General features: G+C 28.4%; 1 protein-coding gene across 1 annotated transcript in view; it reads right to left on the reverse strand.

Annotated features, from left to right (window-relative positions):
- Positions 1–703: 703 nt before the first annotated feature.
- Positions 704–17,914, reverse strand: part of LOC111677309 (long-chain fatty acid transport protein 4) — a 36,841-nt gene continuing 19,630 nt past the window's right edge. Inside the window, exons 2-5 of the mRNA XM_023438398.2 lie at positions 13,504–13,976; positions 2,924–3,547; positions 2,660–2,861; positions 704–2,154 (exon numbers count right to left, since the gene is read on the reverse strand). Of these exons, the coding sequence (XP_023294166.2) occupies positions 1,213–2,154; positions 2,660–2,861; positions 2,924–3,547; positions 13,504–13,976 (2,241 nt within the window). The 3' untranslated portion in view covers positions 704–1,212. The remainder of the gene's footprint in view (positions 2,155–2,659; positions 2,862–2,923; positions 3,548–13,503; positions 13,977–17,914) is intronic.

The following is a 17,914-nucleotide window of genomic DNA, read 5'->3' on the forward strand; positions in this document are numbered from 1 at the left end:
AATACGAAATGTTATTTAAAAAAACACTTTTCTATTTCGATAGATAGATAGATAGATAGATAGATAGATAGATAGATAGATAGATAGATAGATAGAAATAATTTATACAAAAACTGTATTAAATTTTTTCTGTTAACCCCTAAGCAAAGAATTAAAATATTTATTAGATATTTTCGAGAAAATTTTTATATTTATTAAACCATTTTATACAATTTTAAGTCTAAGTCATTTAATAATAAAAAAGTGCAGGTTTCATATAAAACAAATAGTATACATGTTTATGCATGTAAGGATGTGTACAAATATAATAGTTGTATACAATTTATAACAATTGATAACTAAATAAACAAAAAAAGATTTATACTAAATACATATAAATTTGATTATTAGTTTAATCTAAATACATTGTACATATGTATGTAAGTATGTACGCATGTATACAAAAGAATGTAAAATAAAAATGCAACTTCATTCATAATACTTTTGCAAATATTTTCAATGAATTTATAAGAGGCAAAATTCAATTAAAATATTTTGTAAATGTTACGAAAAAGTATTGATAAATAAAGTAATAGATAAAGAGTTATTGGCAAATGTAAAATACATATTTACAATTGCACAATTGTAGAAAAATATCTTTGGAGATATATTTTGGAAAGACGTGTAGGTGAAGCTAAGGACTATGATTTAATGCTTTAAAGTATTTTCATTGATTTTATTTGTTTAATTTATAATAGGAAATAAATATAGAAACCAAAGACTCATTGTGGAGGATCTATAGTAGCACATAAAACGTATCACGATTAAACTTATTGAATAAGTAAACAGTAATAAACAATTTACAAATATTACAATAAAATAGTAATAATAAATTTACACTTAAGTTTTTTTCTAAACATAAAAAATTTAAAAATAATAATAAAATTATAACAAAACAAATACTAGAATAGAAAACAATATCAAAATTAATTAATTACACACGTAAGTATACTAAAACTAATTTTTATTTAAATAGTCTATTTCCCGCAAATACATACGAACATAAACAGAACAAGATATCCACTTCCGCCTTCATATTTAAACTAGAAACAAAAAAGAATAGAGTAGAAATGCTAAAGGTCATTAACAAACTCGTCTAACAATTAAATAACAAGAAACCCAAAAGTACGGCACGGCAACGCAACGCAATGCCAGCCCTCTATGTTTTGATTCTTAGAACCTCATTTCGTTTCTACAGATTTTGTCGTAAATTTCTTTGGTAAGTGGCTCGTATTTGCCTTTCGGCGTTAGATAGTAAAGAGCATCACTGAGTTTATAGGGATCGTAGCCTTCCTTTTGCAAATCGACTTTGCGCAACTTAAATGTTCCGGTAAGATCAATTTTTGTGAGGAAGCGCAAGAATTGTGGTCTGGCATATGCAGGGAGAACTTTAGCCAAGTTCTGGCTAAATTTATCAAGATCAACTTGACCGTCTGGATCGTAGATGGCTGCCATACCAGCGCGACCTTCTGTATTAGGAATATTAACACCATAAACAATGGTATCCTTGTATCCAGCAACATTACTAACTTGGGCCTCTACTTCGCTAGTGGATACATTTTCACCCTTCCAACGGAAAGTGTCTCCGGTACGATCCTTGAAATACAAGTATCCTTTTTCATCAGCCACCAGAAGATCACCTGATAAGAAAGCCATGTCGCCCTTTTTAAATACATCGCACACCACCTTTTTAGCAGACGCCTTTTCATCTACATAACCCAAGAATTCTCTGGACGGGTTACCCTTGATGATTTTACCAATGAAAACGCCAGGTTCATTGGGTTTGCACAGCTGACAGAGTCCATCAGGGCCACGAATAGGTTCACCGGTATCGGGGTCAGCACGTATAATTGAAATAGGATATATTTGGGGTAGAATTCTGGAGACAAAACCAATAGCGCCAACTGTGTTGTCATGATTCATAATATTGGCGTTACCTTCGGTGGCACCATAAAATTCACCCACCTTGCCGATATTGAAACGTTCAACGAACTGAGGCCATATTTGAGGACGTAAACCATTACCGAAAATCAGACGAACTTTATGTTTGGTATCATTTTCCGATGGAGGGGTGGCCAAAATGTAACGAGCCATTTCACCAATGTATTGACCAATCTGTCGGAAAAAGAAAAAGACACATTATTATTTGTATTAATGTACAAAAACTTGTATCAGATATGAAATTTATGATAGTAAATTTCCAATTGTATATGAGTTCTTCTAAGGATCTTTATATTTGGTATATTCGGCGAATATCGTGTGCCTCCGGTAGGTTAGTGTTTGAAATTTAGTATGTGAGATCGAAGACACTGGTAAAAGAACGCACAAGGGACTCGTTGGATGGTACAAGAAAATATTAATTTTGTATAAATAAAACTATCCAGAAAAAATTTAAATAATTCTACAAAAAAATGTTGAAACGTATTATTACAGCTTTTACTTGTTCAAAGTATTTTGGATTTGAGACCAATGATATTTGTCTGCATTTAAGATCATGTCAACAAACTGGTTAATTGAAAACTATTTGTAAATATTTAAGAATCATAACAGTTCCTACGAATGGGTTCTAGGCGTCACATACAATTTATCTGATTACTCTGTAAACAAAAATTATACTTACCGTGCAATTAAATTTGACACAATCGGCGAAATAACCGGAAGCTGAAAACTTCTTACGTATGGCAACTGTTGATCCGAATATCATTGCTTGACCCATGCTCATAATACCACCAGCTGTATGGTATAAAGGTAGTGGAGTATAGAATATGTCTTTCTGTTGGAAACCCAAGGTAAAGTGAATGCCAGCAGCAATGAAAAGGTATCTATAATAAAAAAATAACAACAGTTAATATATTTGGTATCCAATAAACCACCAGTTACTTACCGTGAATGAGAGATAACAGCAGCCTTAGGCAAACCTGTTGTTCCCGAAGTATAAATATACACCAATTTATCATGATGTGATGGACGTTCTACGGAGGCGGGCAATTTATCCTTAGGGGCAGCTTCTAATAGAGTTGTCAAATCTTTTGCTGTACCATTAACCGGCTGATTGGCCTCGTTATTAAATTGATATAAAGAAATATTTGAAGGAAGTTCCTTAGAAATATCATTCATAGCTTCTACGAAACCTTCGCCATAAATAAAGGCGGAACATTTGGCTACAGTGATGCTGTGCAACAGAGATGGGCCACGTAAGTTAGTGTTAATAAGTGGTGTAATAACGCCAATTTTCGACAGACCCAACCAGGTGCCAACAAATTCTGGACGATTTTCCAAAAGCAAACCAACAACATCACCTTTCTTATAGCCATGACCATGTAAAACATTGGCTATGCGATTGGAGAATTCATTCAGTTGACGGAATGTCCATGATTGTGTTTCACTGACAATGGCAACCTTATCGGGGAAATTGGCAACATTTATTTGGAATATATCGGCAATAGTGAAATTTTTCTTCTCATATTTCTTAATCAGAGTCAACAACTTTACGTAGGCAAAGAGGGCTCTGTAAAGAAAGAACAACAAGGAACAATTAAGTTTAAATGTTTAACTTACTATGTTTAAATAGAAATTTATTTTTCTACAATTAAAATAATTATCATTTTGAGCATGTCTAGTGTATTAAGTGCTATTAATATTGGGGTTATACTTAATTGTTTAGGCACTTGAAAAATTGCATGTCTAGAGTGAATACAAAAATTATTATTAAATAACCTTTTTAAATACCAGGGTCAGCATTTAGCAAAAAACCAACATTGCAAGAACAGTTCCTTTGATCCATAAAATGTTAAAATAAACATTTATAGGTACAGAGATGAGTTATAATAAGTAAAGTAGTCAAGATTTGAAGATTTAAGTCAAAACGGTTTGAGTTTATCTAGTGATTTTTCAGTATTTGGAAAGAAAATAATTAAAGCCAAATTTTAAGAATCAAAACAGTTGCAAAAAAACTTCTAACATCAAACAATGTTGTTAATAATTTTGAAGCTTATTAATAACTGTATCAAGATATTCGCATATATTGATGCCGATCAACATATCGACTGGATGCAAATTAAATTTAAAGAAAGCTTAATAAAGTTTAATATTTGTGATTATTTCTCTAGTAGAGAATCGAATTTAATACAAGATACATCTATTTATATATATTAATTAACAATAATTTTATTTCAAATAATTTATATCAATTAAATTACGTCTACAACTTATTTAAACCGCATAGATACATGCTCATAAGTATTTAAAAAACCACATTTCATAAAATAATAAAAACCACCCTCAATCCCACAGACAATTGTGAATGAACTGATGATGCAAACGTCAAGTCATGTCAAGTCGACTAAACTAAATTTTATTATGCAACAAAAGCGCAATTTGATGCGATTTATAAAGTCTTTAGAGAAATCGTATTTACTTACGGTAGTTTTTGTTTGTTATTTTCATATTTATAATTAAATTACAATTATGGCCTTTTCAATGGATCTTTGGATGAGACGTTTTTAATACACAATTGACAGTGGCGTGACACTTTCGATCAATATAGTGTCCGGTTAAGTATATTTTCACTGTTACACACGAAAAGATCTGTGAAAACTTCATAGATAAACCATATAAAAGTACTTATGTACGTTTATTTAAACGTGTAAAATTTAAAAATTCAAATCAACAATTAGTAGGTCAAGAAGGTAATAAATAAAATTTTTAGAGCAAATTACTCATGCCTGCATGATACTCGTACAAATGTATGGAATCATATAATGATCATCTTTTATACACGAAATATGTAGGTATATAGTGAGGAATCATGTGAAATTCATTTAAATTTTATTGCAAAATAAATATGCAGAAATAATTACGAAAAATTTTCATTTCCATTTCTTGACTTAGAGCAGAACTGTTCATTCCGCGCATTATCACGTGATAATTAAAAAAAGAAGATAATAATAAACATGTAAGAAAGTAGGTATAGTCGGCCATGTCCGACCATATTATAACCTACACCTGTTAGAAGTATATTTAAAATGTTTAACGATTTTGTCATTAATGTTGGTTTATAGGAGGTTTTCTTGAATTATTTTCTAATAGGTACTTTGTACTGGGATAGGGACCAAAACTTTATATTTGCATTTTACGCGTCTTTCAAAAAGTACAATCAATGTATTTTTATGCTGCAAGTTGCAAGTACAAAAGCGCAGAAAGTAAATCTACTTTATGCTTTTACTAGTTATACCCAATGCACTTGCTACCCTAAAAGCAATGTAAATTAAACAAGTAAGAATCTATAGTCGGTCCTGGCGGACTATACTTACTATACCAGTGAATAGTAAGCAAAAAATGTGGATTATTTTTAATAATAATGTCTTTAAATTGATTTTTGCTCTAATTCCTACTTGTGCTTATTGATTTTTAAATCATTTTTTGATTAGACTTGGTATGGAGGCTAGGGCCGATCATTACGAAAATCGCCAGTAACATTCAGACTTGAACAAATCTAACATCGATTCAGAAAATGATTCTGAGCCAATTGGTATACTTTAAGATATTTATAGAATAAATATTTCAATGCGTTACATACATCAGCACAAACCAAATATACCCTCACCACTTAGGTAATGTATGGTGCAAAAAGCCCACTTTGATGGTTCTAACTATAACAGTTTTTCAGATATGGGAGATGCCACGCTAATTATTGAAAGTACGCCAATTTATCCAAATAGTTTTCCAAATATACAATGTTTTGTATTTTATTTATAGTGGTAGATGCCAATTCCCCATCCACTTTATCCATCTTTGAAGATTCTAACTTTTTTAGTTTCTCAATTATACGATTTTTTCTCAAAATGGAATAATATTCCATTTTTTCTCAAAATGGAATATTAAAGTTCTTTGAAGAATCTAGTTCTATTAGTTTTCCAGATAAACGAATTTTAGTCCGCTAATTTATTACCCAAAATGTTTATATGGATGTTAGGTTTGTGAAATATTTGAAGATTCTTACTGTAATGGTTCACAAAATAAACAAATTTTTGTATTTAATTCATATGGGAGGTACCACGCCCCATGCTGAGCGTGGTACCTCCCATATGAACATGAGTCCGGTCATGAGTATTTTTCAATTTAATAAATAAAAATGAAATCGAGAAGTATATTTTAAAAGGTTATTGCGTTGCAAACATAAGTACAAACTTATTATAACCTCTCCCATATAGAAACGTTATTTTTTTTTTAATTTAAGGACATTATATCTCACGGTGTGATGGAGAAATTCGATTTTAGCGTAGTGCAATTCTTGAAAAATTCTTGAAGAATACAAACGTATCAAAAGATATTAACTTAATTAGACCAGTTAGACATGGAAAAATACAGTTTAAATGTAGTATTTATTAGTGTAAATATTAAATACACTTAAAAATTTTTATCTATTATATATTCAAATTTATATTTTGTTTATTTTTTATAAATTTAAATGATTTATACATATTTTCATCGTCATATTTTTGTAAGATTTTTTTAATTCCGGTATGAGTTCAAGGTCACCTAATAAATCAATTCTTTCGATTTAAACATATTTTTTAACTTTGTTTACATTTCTTCTTAAACGTTGTGTGAATTTTATTATTAGTAAATCACAAATACACGCACCAGACATTTATTAAATACAAATCAATACAAATAAACCTTTCAATACATCACCTACAGTGTGTGAACAACAAAATGTGAACTTAATAAAGTTGAACTAATAAAAGAATTTGATCTTGTTCAAGTCCGTCTCTAATTATTCTTTAACGTCATATATAAACACAATTGTCCCTCTTTGGGATATTTTTCATAAATAGAAATAAACTAAACTTTTTAGAAATGGGTTTATTAAATATTTAAACATGTGGGAGGATTTGTAAGGATTCTCACAGAAACTGGCTTTTAATTTTAAACTACAGTTATATATCAATATAAAACCTTTACCCCACTTTATTAATAAAATCTAGGAACAGTAGTAAGGATAAATGAGAGTGACGAATATTTATTTAAAAACAAAAATAAGCATTTATAAAATTGGCCAATACATGTATTGTATGATGATAAAATTTTACGTTTTTATGCAAATAAATAAAAATAATAAACAAAAATGCAAATGAAGAAAAAATAACTAGAAATTGAAATTAAAATCATGTTTTAAACGTATGCGATTTGAATATTAATGAGGTTTTTGTCATGATAATACAAATTGTGTTCTATTGCGCTAATAGTCAATTTAATATGTCTGCGTGTATTAAGTGTCAATGTGTGATATCAATGACCATTAGGTATTCGTACCTACCTATACTTTAATACGTACGTTTTTCAAAGTCAAGGTCCCAAACATCACTTTAACTAGGAAGTATTTTGTTTGTTTGTTTGTTATGTTTTGGAATACACGTACGTACATACTTACATTTTAATTATTTGTTCGATTTGTTTGTTGATTTTATTTGGAAAATATAGTCCAGTCAATGCTCTCTGATGTTTTGGTAAAATTTCATTCATACACCTAATTTAAGTCTAATTAATTGACATAAAAAGTCATTGCATTTATTTATTAATTTTTTTAACTAAAATAGTACGTGTTAGGATCTGTATGCAATGTATTATTTAATTATAAATTAAATAAATATTTTATTGTTTAATTGAATCATAAGTTTTTTGTTTCATATTTATATTTGACTTAATTCACTTGCAGCAGTTTTATTTTCAGGGGCAGTTTCGTAATTAAAAATTCAAGTCATAACTCACACTCATAAATATACAGGGGAATTCACTTATATATGGTTCGATTCTACTGACCTACAGAACAATGTTCTAACACAAACATTATTGATGACATACATACATACATACCTATAAACATTGTATATATGTATGAACGTATAATTAAGTATTTTGTAGTTACAAATATAATATTTATATAGACATTTCAATAATTTGCTTATATTATTAATAATGCTTCTGGTTTAAGGAGCTATTGCAACTTTTGTTTATTTAAAATGAAAAATCAATACGGTTATGTGTTTTTCTTTAATAACATTTCAAAAGAAACAAGTAGTGCCTAAAAGTTTATTTTTTAGCAACTTAAAATTTGTATAAATTTTTTTAATTAACCTGAAAACTAAGCAATAAATTTAAATTAACTTTGTTTACAACGCAATTAAAAAAAAAACAATTACTTTTGCATTAGTTATAAAGCAATTTAAAAGTGACTGGTTATGATATTAATAAATAATACTTTAAAAGATGTCAAATTTAAAGTTGAATAATTAAAAGTTCTTGGGAAATATAAAACGGTATATATTTCTTAAGAACAACATTTTTTTATATAAAAGGTTTGTTAAACACAATTTTTATACAAAATTACCCCCTTATTGTGAATAAGGGGGTAATGTATAAACAAATTATAAAATAATAAAGTTTACACTGCGCTACAAAATCAAAATATAAAAAAACAAGTAGAAAAGTGCCGACCATATAATACCCTACACCAGAATGGGTATATTTTAAAAAATATTTTGTATAAAAAAAAATATTTATGTTGAATTATACCGTAATTTCAATAAATGCATACTCGCAAGTGTAGCGTATTAATATAATTTTTAATATAACCCGAAAATTAGGAGACCCAAAAAGACGGTTTTAAAAAATTTTATCCTACATTTTCCTAGCACCAGGTAAAGGCAACGGTAAAGCAAGTTTTACATTTAAATTGTAGAAAAAATATAAAATATAATTTTTAATAAAATTTCGAAAAAATGGAATACACAGCAAAAATTGAGACTACAATTCATAGTAAAGAGTACTCCACAAGGACTAAGACTGGTCTCAAACTAATGTCTAATTTGTATGTGAAATACAGTGTGTTTCGACAACTTTTTCATTCGAATAGACATAAGGTGTAACCCAACAGGCTATGGACCATGTTAAAAAAAAATAAATATGATCCATAGGACGGATCATGACTCCAGGAGAGTGGATAGGTAAAAATGTTTTAAAAAATAAAATCTTAATAGTCAAACAAATGTAAAAAACTGAAATATTTTGTAAGAATTCATACAAAAAGGAATTTTCCATGACAACACTGACATATATAGATATTAAAATTATAGTTTATAAGTCATAAATCATAAATAATATGAGTGAACTTTGGGTTTGATAATATGAACCACTAAATACCACACAAATAACTAATCAAACTATTGATAAGATGACTTTTGCAACGCAATGTCAAACTATTCAATACAATAGATAATGCAGAGTAATATAATAATCCATAATGTGTCAAACACACTAATATTAATTAATTATTAATAAATACTGGTTTAATACGTACTCCTAATGCAGTACTTTACAAACTAGGACGAATAGATTCAGATGCATGGCATTGCCAGGCTTTCATCCAAATATCTTGAAAGCAATGTTATTCCAAACATTTCATCCATCAGACACAGATCGGAAAATTCTACGAAACTGTAATTCTAAACAATAAACAACAACTGCATCATATTTTTAAGAGTTTTCCCATCAACATTTTCCATTAAAATGAACGTCATATATGCACCTTAAAAAATTGCCTGGAGATCACAATGTTAAATGAAGTATGTTATTGCCATATGCATATGTATTTCGATTAGATTTTAACCAATCATAGTACTTTGAAAAGTAATCCTTGCCCGCATTTTCGTAGTAGTCTAATTTTTTGTAGGGTAGATCTAAAATATTTTGAAAAAGGTCACACAATCAATATTTCTTTTTTGTTGAAAATTTTTCGTATGTACAAAAATATTTCAGATAATTATGATCTCATATGCAGTTTTGGAAATATATTTGTGTATACATCATATGTTCTATTTAAATTGTGAAACATTATTTTGTATTTTTAATAATTTTTAATTAAAACTAATTTGTTATTTCGCCTAAAAAAAAAAATTAAACGTACGTAAGTATAATGGCTTTGAATTAAAATCCATTGCTGGTGGTCAGTTCATTGAACTTGGTGATAAACATGATTGAAACAAAATATGCATTATATGTATATTATGAAATGTTTTTTATATCGTCAGCTGAATTGCAAACGGCTCTAACAGACCAAAAATTGATAATGTATTGCATCAAGAAATATCTACACAAAAATTAGCGATTTTATTGACACAAAACAAAAGGCCCTATCTACAAAAACATTTAAATATTAAAGGTTAAAAGTTCAAATTATTCTTTTGTATATACGCCATTGTCAACTATCATAACAACTAATAGGTTTCACTATTAAACAATATGTTTATTCAATTTAAATATATATCTATTGCTTCTCCAATTAAATTTAAAAAATGTTAGTTAGGGCCGTTGGCGTTTTAGGTGACGATATGTATGTAAATATAGCCAGCTTAATTACTGCAATAGTAGCATAACTTAAAAAATATTTTACTGTTCCTAATCACTAACCTACTGGACGACAAATTAAATAAAACATAGAATAGTCTAATATATATAGTAGACCAGACTATAGACTAGACTTTAGACTAGTATATAGTCTTGTCTAGGGAAAAAATTCTCTATAGACTAAACTATAGACTAGACTATATACTAGACAATAGTCTAGACTATACTGGACTATAGACTAGACTACGGAACGTTCACAATGGATAAATACTTTATCAAAAACTATTTGAAAAATGTTTTGATTAATCGAATAATTGAAATAAATCCCTTAATTTGTTTATTTGTTAATTATTTACCAAACAAAAACTCTAACAAGAGTAATTGTATTGAATACCCTTATATGTATATACATAAATATGTGTGTATGCAATATTTGGTTTGTTTATTTTTAAGACAAAATTTTATTTTTGTATATAAAAATAATTATGTCGTTTATATTTTTAGTTTTACCAGTTGTTTTTAATCTATTTTATGTATAATTGAATTTCATATTTATTAACATTTAAAAATTTCGCTGTGATTAAAATAAAAGAAAAAACAAAAAATGTTCTAGAAATTTAAGAATTTAAACTAGTTTTTATATATAAACACTATGACTGGTCGATAATCGCAATCAAGATATTTTAAATAATTCAAACAAACAAAATATAAAATGTAGACTGTTGAACTTTTAGCATGTATCGAATGCCCTACAGTATGAGAGGAGTTATATTAAGTTTATTTAATCGTTTTGCGAGTTTTTGCAGTTAGTAATTTAATGCCAATTAATAATCTGATTAGTTAATCTAAAAATAAAAAAAGTCCCCTTTGATGGTTTTTAATACAAATTTAAACATTGCAGTGTGTTATATAAAACAACAGAATACGTCACAGATTGCTATCGAAATAATGAAGAAGAACAATAATATTGTATTTTGAAATCTTCATAAATTGTGCTAATCAAGAAATAAAAAATTTAAAATTTTGCATCAGCTGTTTACACTTTGCATTTCATACTCAAGTGCATGAACAATCAAACAAAATTAATTAACTGATTACATACTTAAAAGAAAACTTCGAAGATTATGTTTATTGAATCGCTAATTGTTGACCTAATATCTTAAATAGGAACTTTCATTTTCCAATAAGATCTCGCTCATTTACTACAAGACTGGCGTAATCCGAATGAGTCGTCTCGATAATCAAGCTTTGAATTTTTAAAGACATTTTACTACTTTTTAAATTAATTTTAAATAAATCATGGTATTCTAAATTCAACCATATTCAGATTGTAGAAGTTTATATGTTTCTCGTATAAATTAAAATTTATTTATTATGTTTTGGCGTTGACAACGAAAAATAATAGTCAGATATTCCGGAATCAGAAAATAAATAATGTAAAAATATTAAAAAAAAAACTTCCAAAATTCTCTGAACTGTCTGTCTGCATTTTTAATTATTTTCTTCAAATTTTCTGATGCCTGCTAATCAAAAATTATCTGGAATTGGTAACCCTAATTACAGCGTTAATATATGAATTATATTTTGTTAATAAATACACAGTCTTACTATATGAACGGGTATTTTTTATTTTATAAAATTAAAATACTTTCAAGCAAGACGAAGCACAATTAAGAACTTTGTTTGGTGTTTATAGCTTTTTTGTTGTATTTGATTTTTTTGTTAAAATTATTTAAACCTCATTATAGAATTGTACTTTGATCTTTAATTTAAGCAGTCGCTTCTACATTTAATGCTATAACTAAATACTGCTGCTTTAATGCGTTGAAACGAACGAATTGATAAGATTGAGAATTATAAAAAATAAACAGTAGTTTAGTGCAAATATATATTTTTTGACAGCGATTTGGTTTTTATGACTTTGACCAAATTCAAACAACGGATATAAAATATTAGTCAGTTAACCACTTGTTAATATAATTTTACTTTAGTAAATTTTAATAGATAAACACATATTCACATTACCGTAAATAATTACTACAAAATCAATGGGGATAAGAAATATCAATTCAGTCAGAATGATAATTATAGATACAAGGCGGTTATTATATTAAATGTTTTTGTAAATTATCAATCTAAAAAGTAAAACGTTTTACACCATTTCCAACTACACCAATTGAACTTTCTAATTGTATTTTGAAACTTTCTAATTATATTTAAGAAATTCCTTATTATTTAATTTATTTATTATGAATCGAAAAATGTTTAATAGGTATCTGTGGTTTTTATCACAACTTGGTAATTTAAAACTCAAAATTATCGCAACTACGTGTGTTCGAATGTAAACATGATACATACAAGTAACAATCACTCAAAACTACACACATTTTTACATTTTAAGATACATAAATATGTATGTATTTTTGTATATTCACATTAAAAATACTCATTATTCATTCATTAAGTTACAATAACACAGTAAGATTTTAACATGTTTTGTTTACGATCTCACGGAAGTTCGATCATCTTCACTTTTTGAAGTTTTATTGTTGATGTTTATGTGTTGAGTTTTTCCCTTGATAGGTCTCTGTATGTGTGGATGTATCTGTATATAATGATTACCTATCACATCTCAGTTTTTAATTTCGTGAGTAAAAACCACAATAGTACAGTAATTACAACAAAAGGTAAAGACGAAGAAATACCAACAACAATTGTTGTTGTCATTGAACTACATATTAAATCCATACTAGTTGCAGGGTTTGTGTTTAATATTCTTGTTTTATTAGTTGTTTTGCTAACGTCATTCAAGTTTAAAATGTTTCTAAAAGTTTCTTTTTTTGCGAAATTTGACACCTAAATAATGGACTCTATATGTTAAAACCACAATTTAAATATCATATTAAAAAAAACGACAAAAAAGTAAATGTACTTGTACACAATTTTGTTAAAAATGTCTTCTACTTTAACCGAAAATAGACAAACGACAACAAACAGATTTAAATGTTGGGAAATAAGTATTTAGATAATGGATGGAAATAAGTAAAAAAAACTTACGTTAAATCTCGTTTAGCTGTTGCACCGGCTATATAAAACCATCGCCAACCTGGTTTCGTTAGCAAGATCACCAGCAGAGCGATGAGGAGTGCGGGTAAACCGAATGTCCAACCCATGTAGTACCAAATAAGCGTTACAATCGCGGCTAAAAGACCAACACCAACCGTCGCTAACACGACTCGACAAAGAACTGAAGAGCGCTGTGATTGTGATTGCGTTGAATGGCCGGAGAGATTATTTTGCACGTCTGTTGTGTTTGTGCTATTCATACGATCGTTGCTGTGTTGGTGTTGGTATTGATCGTGTTGTTGTTGTTTATCGTCTTGTTGCTTTGTGGCCCCGTTCGTCAGTGTTGCAATGGAACAGTCATTTTTGTCGGTAAAACCGTTTCGTTTCACATCGATGTCGATAGTAATGTGCGAATTTGAATTCGCCTTATCGACCCCACTGGCATTTGTAGTTTGTTGTTGTTGCTGTGGTGAGAAATAATAAAAGTGATTGTTTTGTGACAAATATTCGTATTCTTTAACATTTGATAATGTATTGTGACGGCTTTCATAAATGTTGTTGTTATTATTATTGATGTTATTGCTATTATTATTATTGTTGCTGTTAGAATGACTGCGAAACTTGCGATAGCGTCGTACGGCTAAATGATGTCACAAAATGGAATGCGGCGAACGACGCATTGGCAAATAATAGTTAATGCTCGAGCGAAACAAAAAATTTCTTATTAGCATACTTTTAGGATGTTTTTCTTTTCTAACTGGTGTTTCCTGTTTTCTTTTTTAAGTATTTATGGTTTCCTTTATTACTTTATATGTATATGATTTGTATATAATAAACACAAAAAACTATTTTTTCTATTCTGCAATGGTTAATCGTAAATCCTTTGTTCGTTTGTTTACTGTTGGTGTTAAAAATCAATATGTATACATACAGATTTAATACCTAATCATCAACGATTTTTGACTATATTTTACTTTAATCAACAAATTGTTTGCTCGATTTTTTCCACATTTAAAAAATTACTTAGTAGACACCACTTTTTGATTTTATATTTGCTAAAAATATGTGTTTATAATGAATTCTCTTTCCTATCTATTGAGTTATTTTTGTTTTATCTTACTGATGTTCAACTAGAGTTCTTGTATACAAGGCGAATTTACACAAGGAAGGTTTGAAATTTATATATGTATGTAGTTTGACATTGGCCAGCACTAGAAGGCAAATTGGCAGTCAGGGAGATATATCAAAAACAGCTGACAAAAAAATAAAGCGAATTTTTGTTAAAAAATGTTTATAAATTTAAATCTGTTTGTAATTTGATGTTTTTTTAAACAAAACTAATTTCATGTAGTATTATTATTGGTTTTAAAACATAAACGAATTTCTTATTAGCATACTTTTAGCAAAAGTGTACCTTTAAATAACGTTTTCAAAAAGCTTTGAAAGCAAATAAACAAAGCAAAATGTTTCAGCAAAAATTCTACAAATGAACTGCCACGACTAATTGTCATTTATATAAAATTACATTCTTAATATTATTTTCAAACTTTTTAGATTATAAACTCAATATATACCGTAATCACACATAAATTTATTGAAAAATTATCATCTCATTGAAATCACAATCCTTATGTAAATTCGCCTTGCTTTTCTATGTAAACTGACGACCATAAGAAACCTGCGTCGAAGGACTGAGAGCAGATGTGCTTTGCCGCCGTATGTGTTAGGAAGTCACCGCCAACGACATATTCTTATTTGGTAATTTCGTTGAATTTTTGAATTTAAAAGAATAAAGACATACATTAGACTGTGATACAAAAATGAAGAAAAATACAATTTTCAACCGATTTTTATACTCTACTCCTTCGTGAGAAGGTTATGTATATAAGTTTGTCATTCCGTTTGCAATTTTTATAATATAATTTCCACACCTATAAAGTGTTGGGCATTATATTCAGCTGTTTGTTTTCATTGGTTGGATACTAATAAAAAATAATATTAAAAAAATGCAAATAAATAGAAAATATACTACTTAATATGTTGAAATAATGTAATAAACGTATTTTTGTATCATACACACACAGACAAATATTCAAAAAAATGACAAAATAATGAATTGAAAAAAAAATAACAACATGGCGATGAACTGTCAAAACGAATTACGAATGTTTCGTAGAAACGGGTTAATTGGCTATTGTCATTCAGATTCCGAATTAGGTAATTCAACTGCTCCGTGTGAACTTGGTATGGGCATTGAATATAGCACGCAAAGCATCAAATTTAACAAATAAAATTTGATGCTTTGTTTTAAGGATACAAGTGTTGCCTTTTAATTAAAGAAAAAATTATAAAATTTTATAGACAAATATCTGAGTAACGTCGTGCAAGTAAACAAACTTTTTTTAAACAATTTTTAATTTTTATCATGATCTACTTTGGGCATTAGACATTAGGTTCATATTTTATTACTTTCGTAAAGAATCAAATTAAGGAAGGTTTCCAAAACATGTCATTTCATAAAAAACTATGAAAAGCTGAATGATTTGTTCCAAGGGAGGCAATATTGAAGCGATGATACTTTTTTTATTCTATTTGATATTGAAGAGTACCGTTATACTCCCGAGTCTTATTTGATACTTTAAGAGCCACAGGCTGTCAGTTAAATAATTTTGTGTATAAGAAATTTGAATATATCGTTTCGAAAAAAATAAGAAGATATTAAGAAAATGAGAGACAAAGTTTCTTTAAAATTGAATTTTGGTGTCACTGAACACCATGGTATAAAGAAAACAAGGTAACTCCGTTCTCTCTTAACGAAAAGTTTTTTGACGTAAATAAGAATTATTGAAATGTATTTTTTGTAAACAATTAAGGAAAAACGTTGCCACATATTTAGGAAATTAGAAATAAAAAATGTGTATAACTTTTAATTAATTATTTAAAATTGTGTGCACTAACAATATTTTTATAAAAACGGTCCAGCTCATAAACGGACCACACTAAACCCAACAAGTTCTTGTTATATCTTAATACCATGATTTATTGGCATTAAACCCCAAAATAACACCTCTTGCAGTTGTTTACGTTGATTTTTTTAAACAAATGACAGAGGAAGACATAGAACGTTACTGCCGTTCGAAGATTCATAAAATTTTCTTACTTGGACATGTTTGACAGCGCAAGATATGTTCATCGAAAAATGTGAGAACTGTGAACAATCTTGCCGGACACATCTTGGCACTAAAACAAAATAGCAGCAGAACACATCACTCATAAGAAACTTCTGCAATTGGACACAAGATGAAGTAATGAAATTATGTTTTTAGGGAGAATGGCCCGCACTACTTACAAGCAAACTTGAAACTAGCGATGTCCGTCCGCAATGACCTTTTAACTTTTTCATTATTTTCTTGGCTATTAGAATTTTATGTTGATAAATATTTTAATTTAGTTTGAAAAATATTTTCCATTTTATATTTTTAAATTGAAAAAAATAAAAAGTAAACAAAAAACTCGGATTTATAAAGTAAATACGGTAGCATATAAAATAATAAATCGCTTAAACGTCAGAAGTTTAATATGGCTACGAAAAGAGAGAACCTTTATTATACCCTACACCACTATAGTGGGGAGGGTATGTAACCATTTGTATCGCAATGAAACTCAACAAAACTAACTGTTATTTAGAAATATATCCTTTTCCCAAATTTACCGAGGATCGGCCCATATTTGACCTATATAAAGCCTCATTTAGAAATTTTAGTTTTTTATCAATAAATGGCTTAAATATTTAGGAATTATGGTAATATTCAACAGTTTCTTTACAAAAAATAAAAATTTTATAAAAGTAAAAATTGTAAAAATATACTCATGGTGTAGGGTATCATATGGTCGGCCATGCCCGACTATACTTTCCTACTTGTTTTTTCTACTATGACTGAACACTAAGAAGTGAAACGCTGTCATTTTTTACAACAACAACGTTACGCTCTTCTCACAGACGAGTTCTGTGTAACTCCAACACATATGTAAGAAACTTACTCTCTCTCCAAACTTTAAAACTTTGTCGCGAAAATTCATGGCTTATAGCCCGAAAAGATTTAAATTTTTACAAACGAAAAAAAATATTTTTTTATTTTTTTGACATTTAATTTTTGTTGTTGAAATTAAAACGAAAAATGAACAATGTTGTAGATTTTCGTATGGTACAAGAAAAAAATATTTCAACTAACGTAATTATTATTTCAATATTGCAGATTAAAAAGCAAAGATACGTTCATATATAATGTTTATAGATAAATTATGTTGCAAAATATTTTAAGAAATCTTCTAAAATATAAATTCAAATGAAATATTTTTTTTTTAAATTTTTAAATCCGATTTTTTGCAACTATGTTGGCTT

The sequence above is a fragment of the Lucilia cuprina genome, chromosome 6, assembly GCF_022045245.1.
Source record: "Lucilia cuprina isolate Lc7/37 chromosome 6, ASM2204524v1, whole genome shotgun sequence".
Lineage (NCBI taxonomy): Eukaryota > Metazoa > Arthropoda > Insecta > Diptera > Calliphoridae > Lucilia > Lucilia cuprina.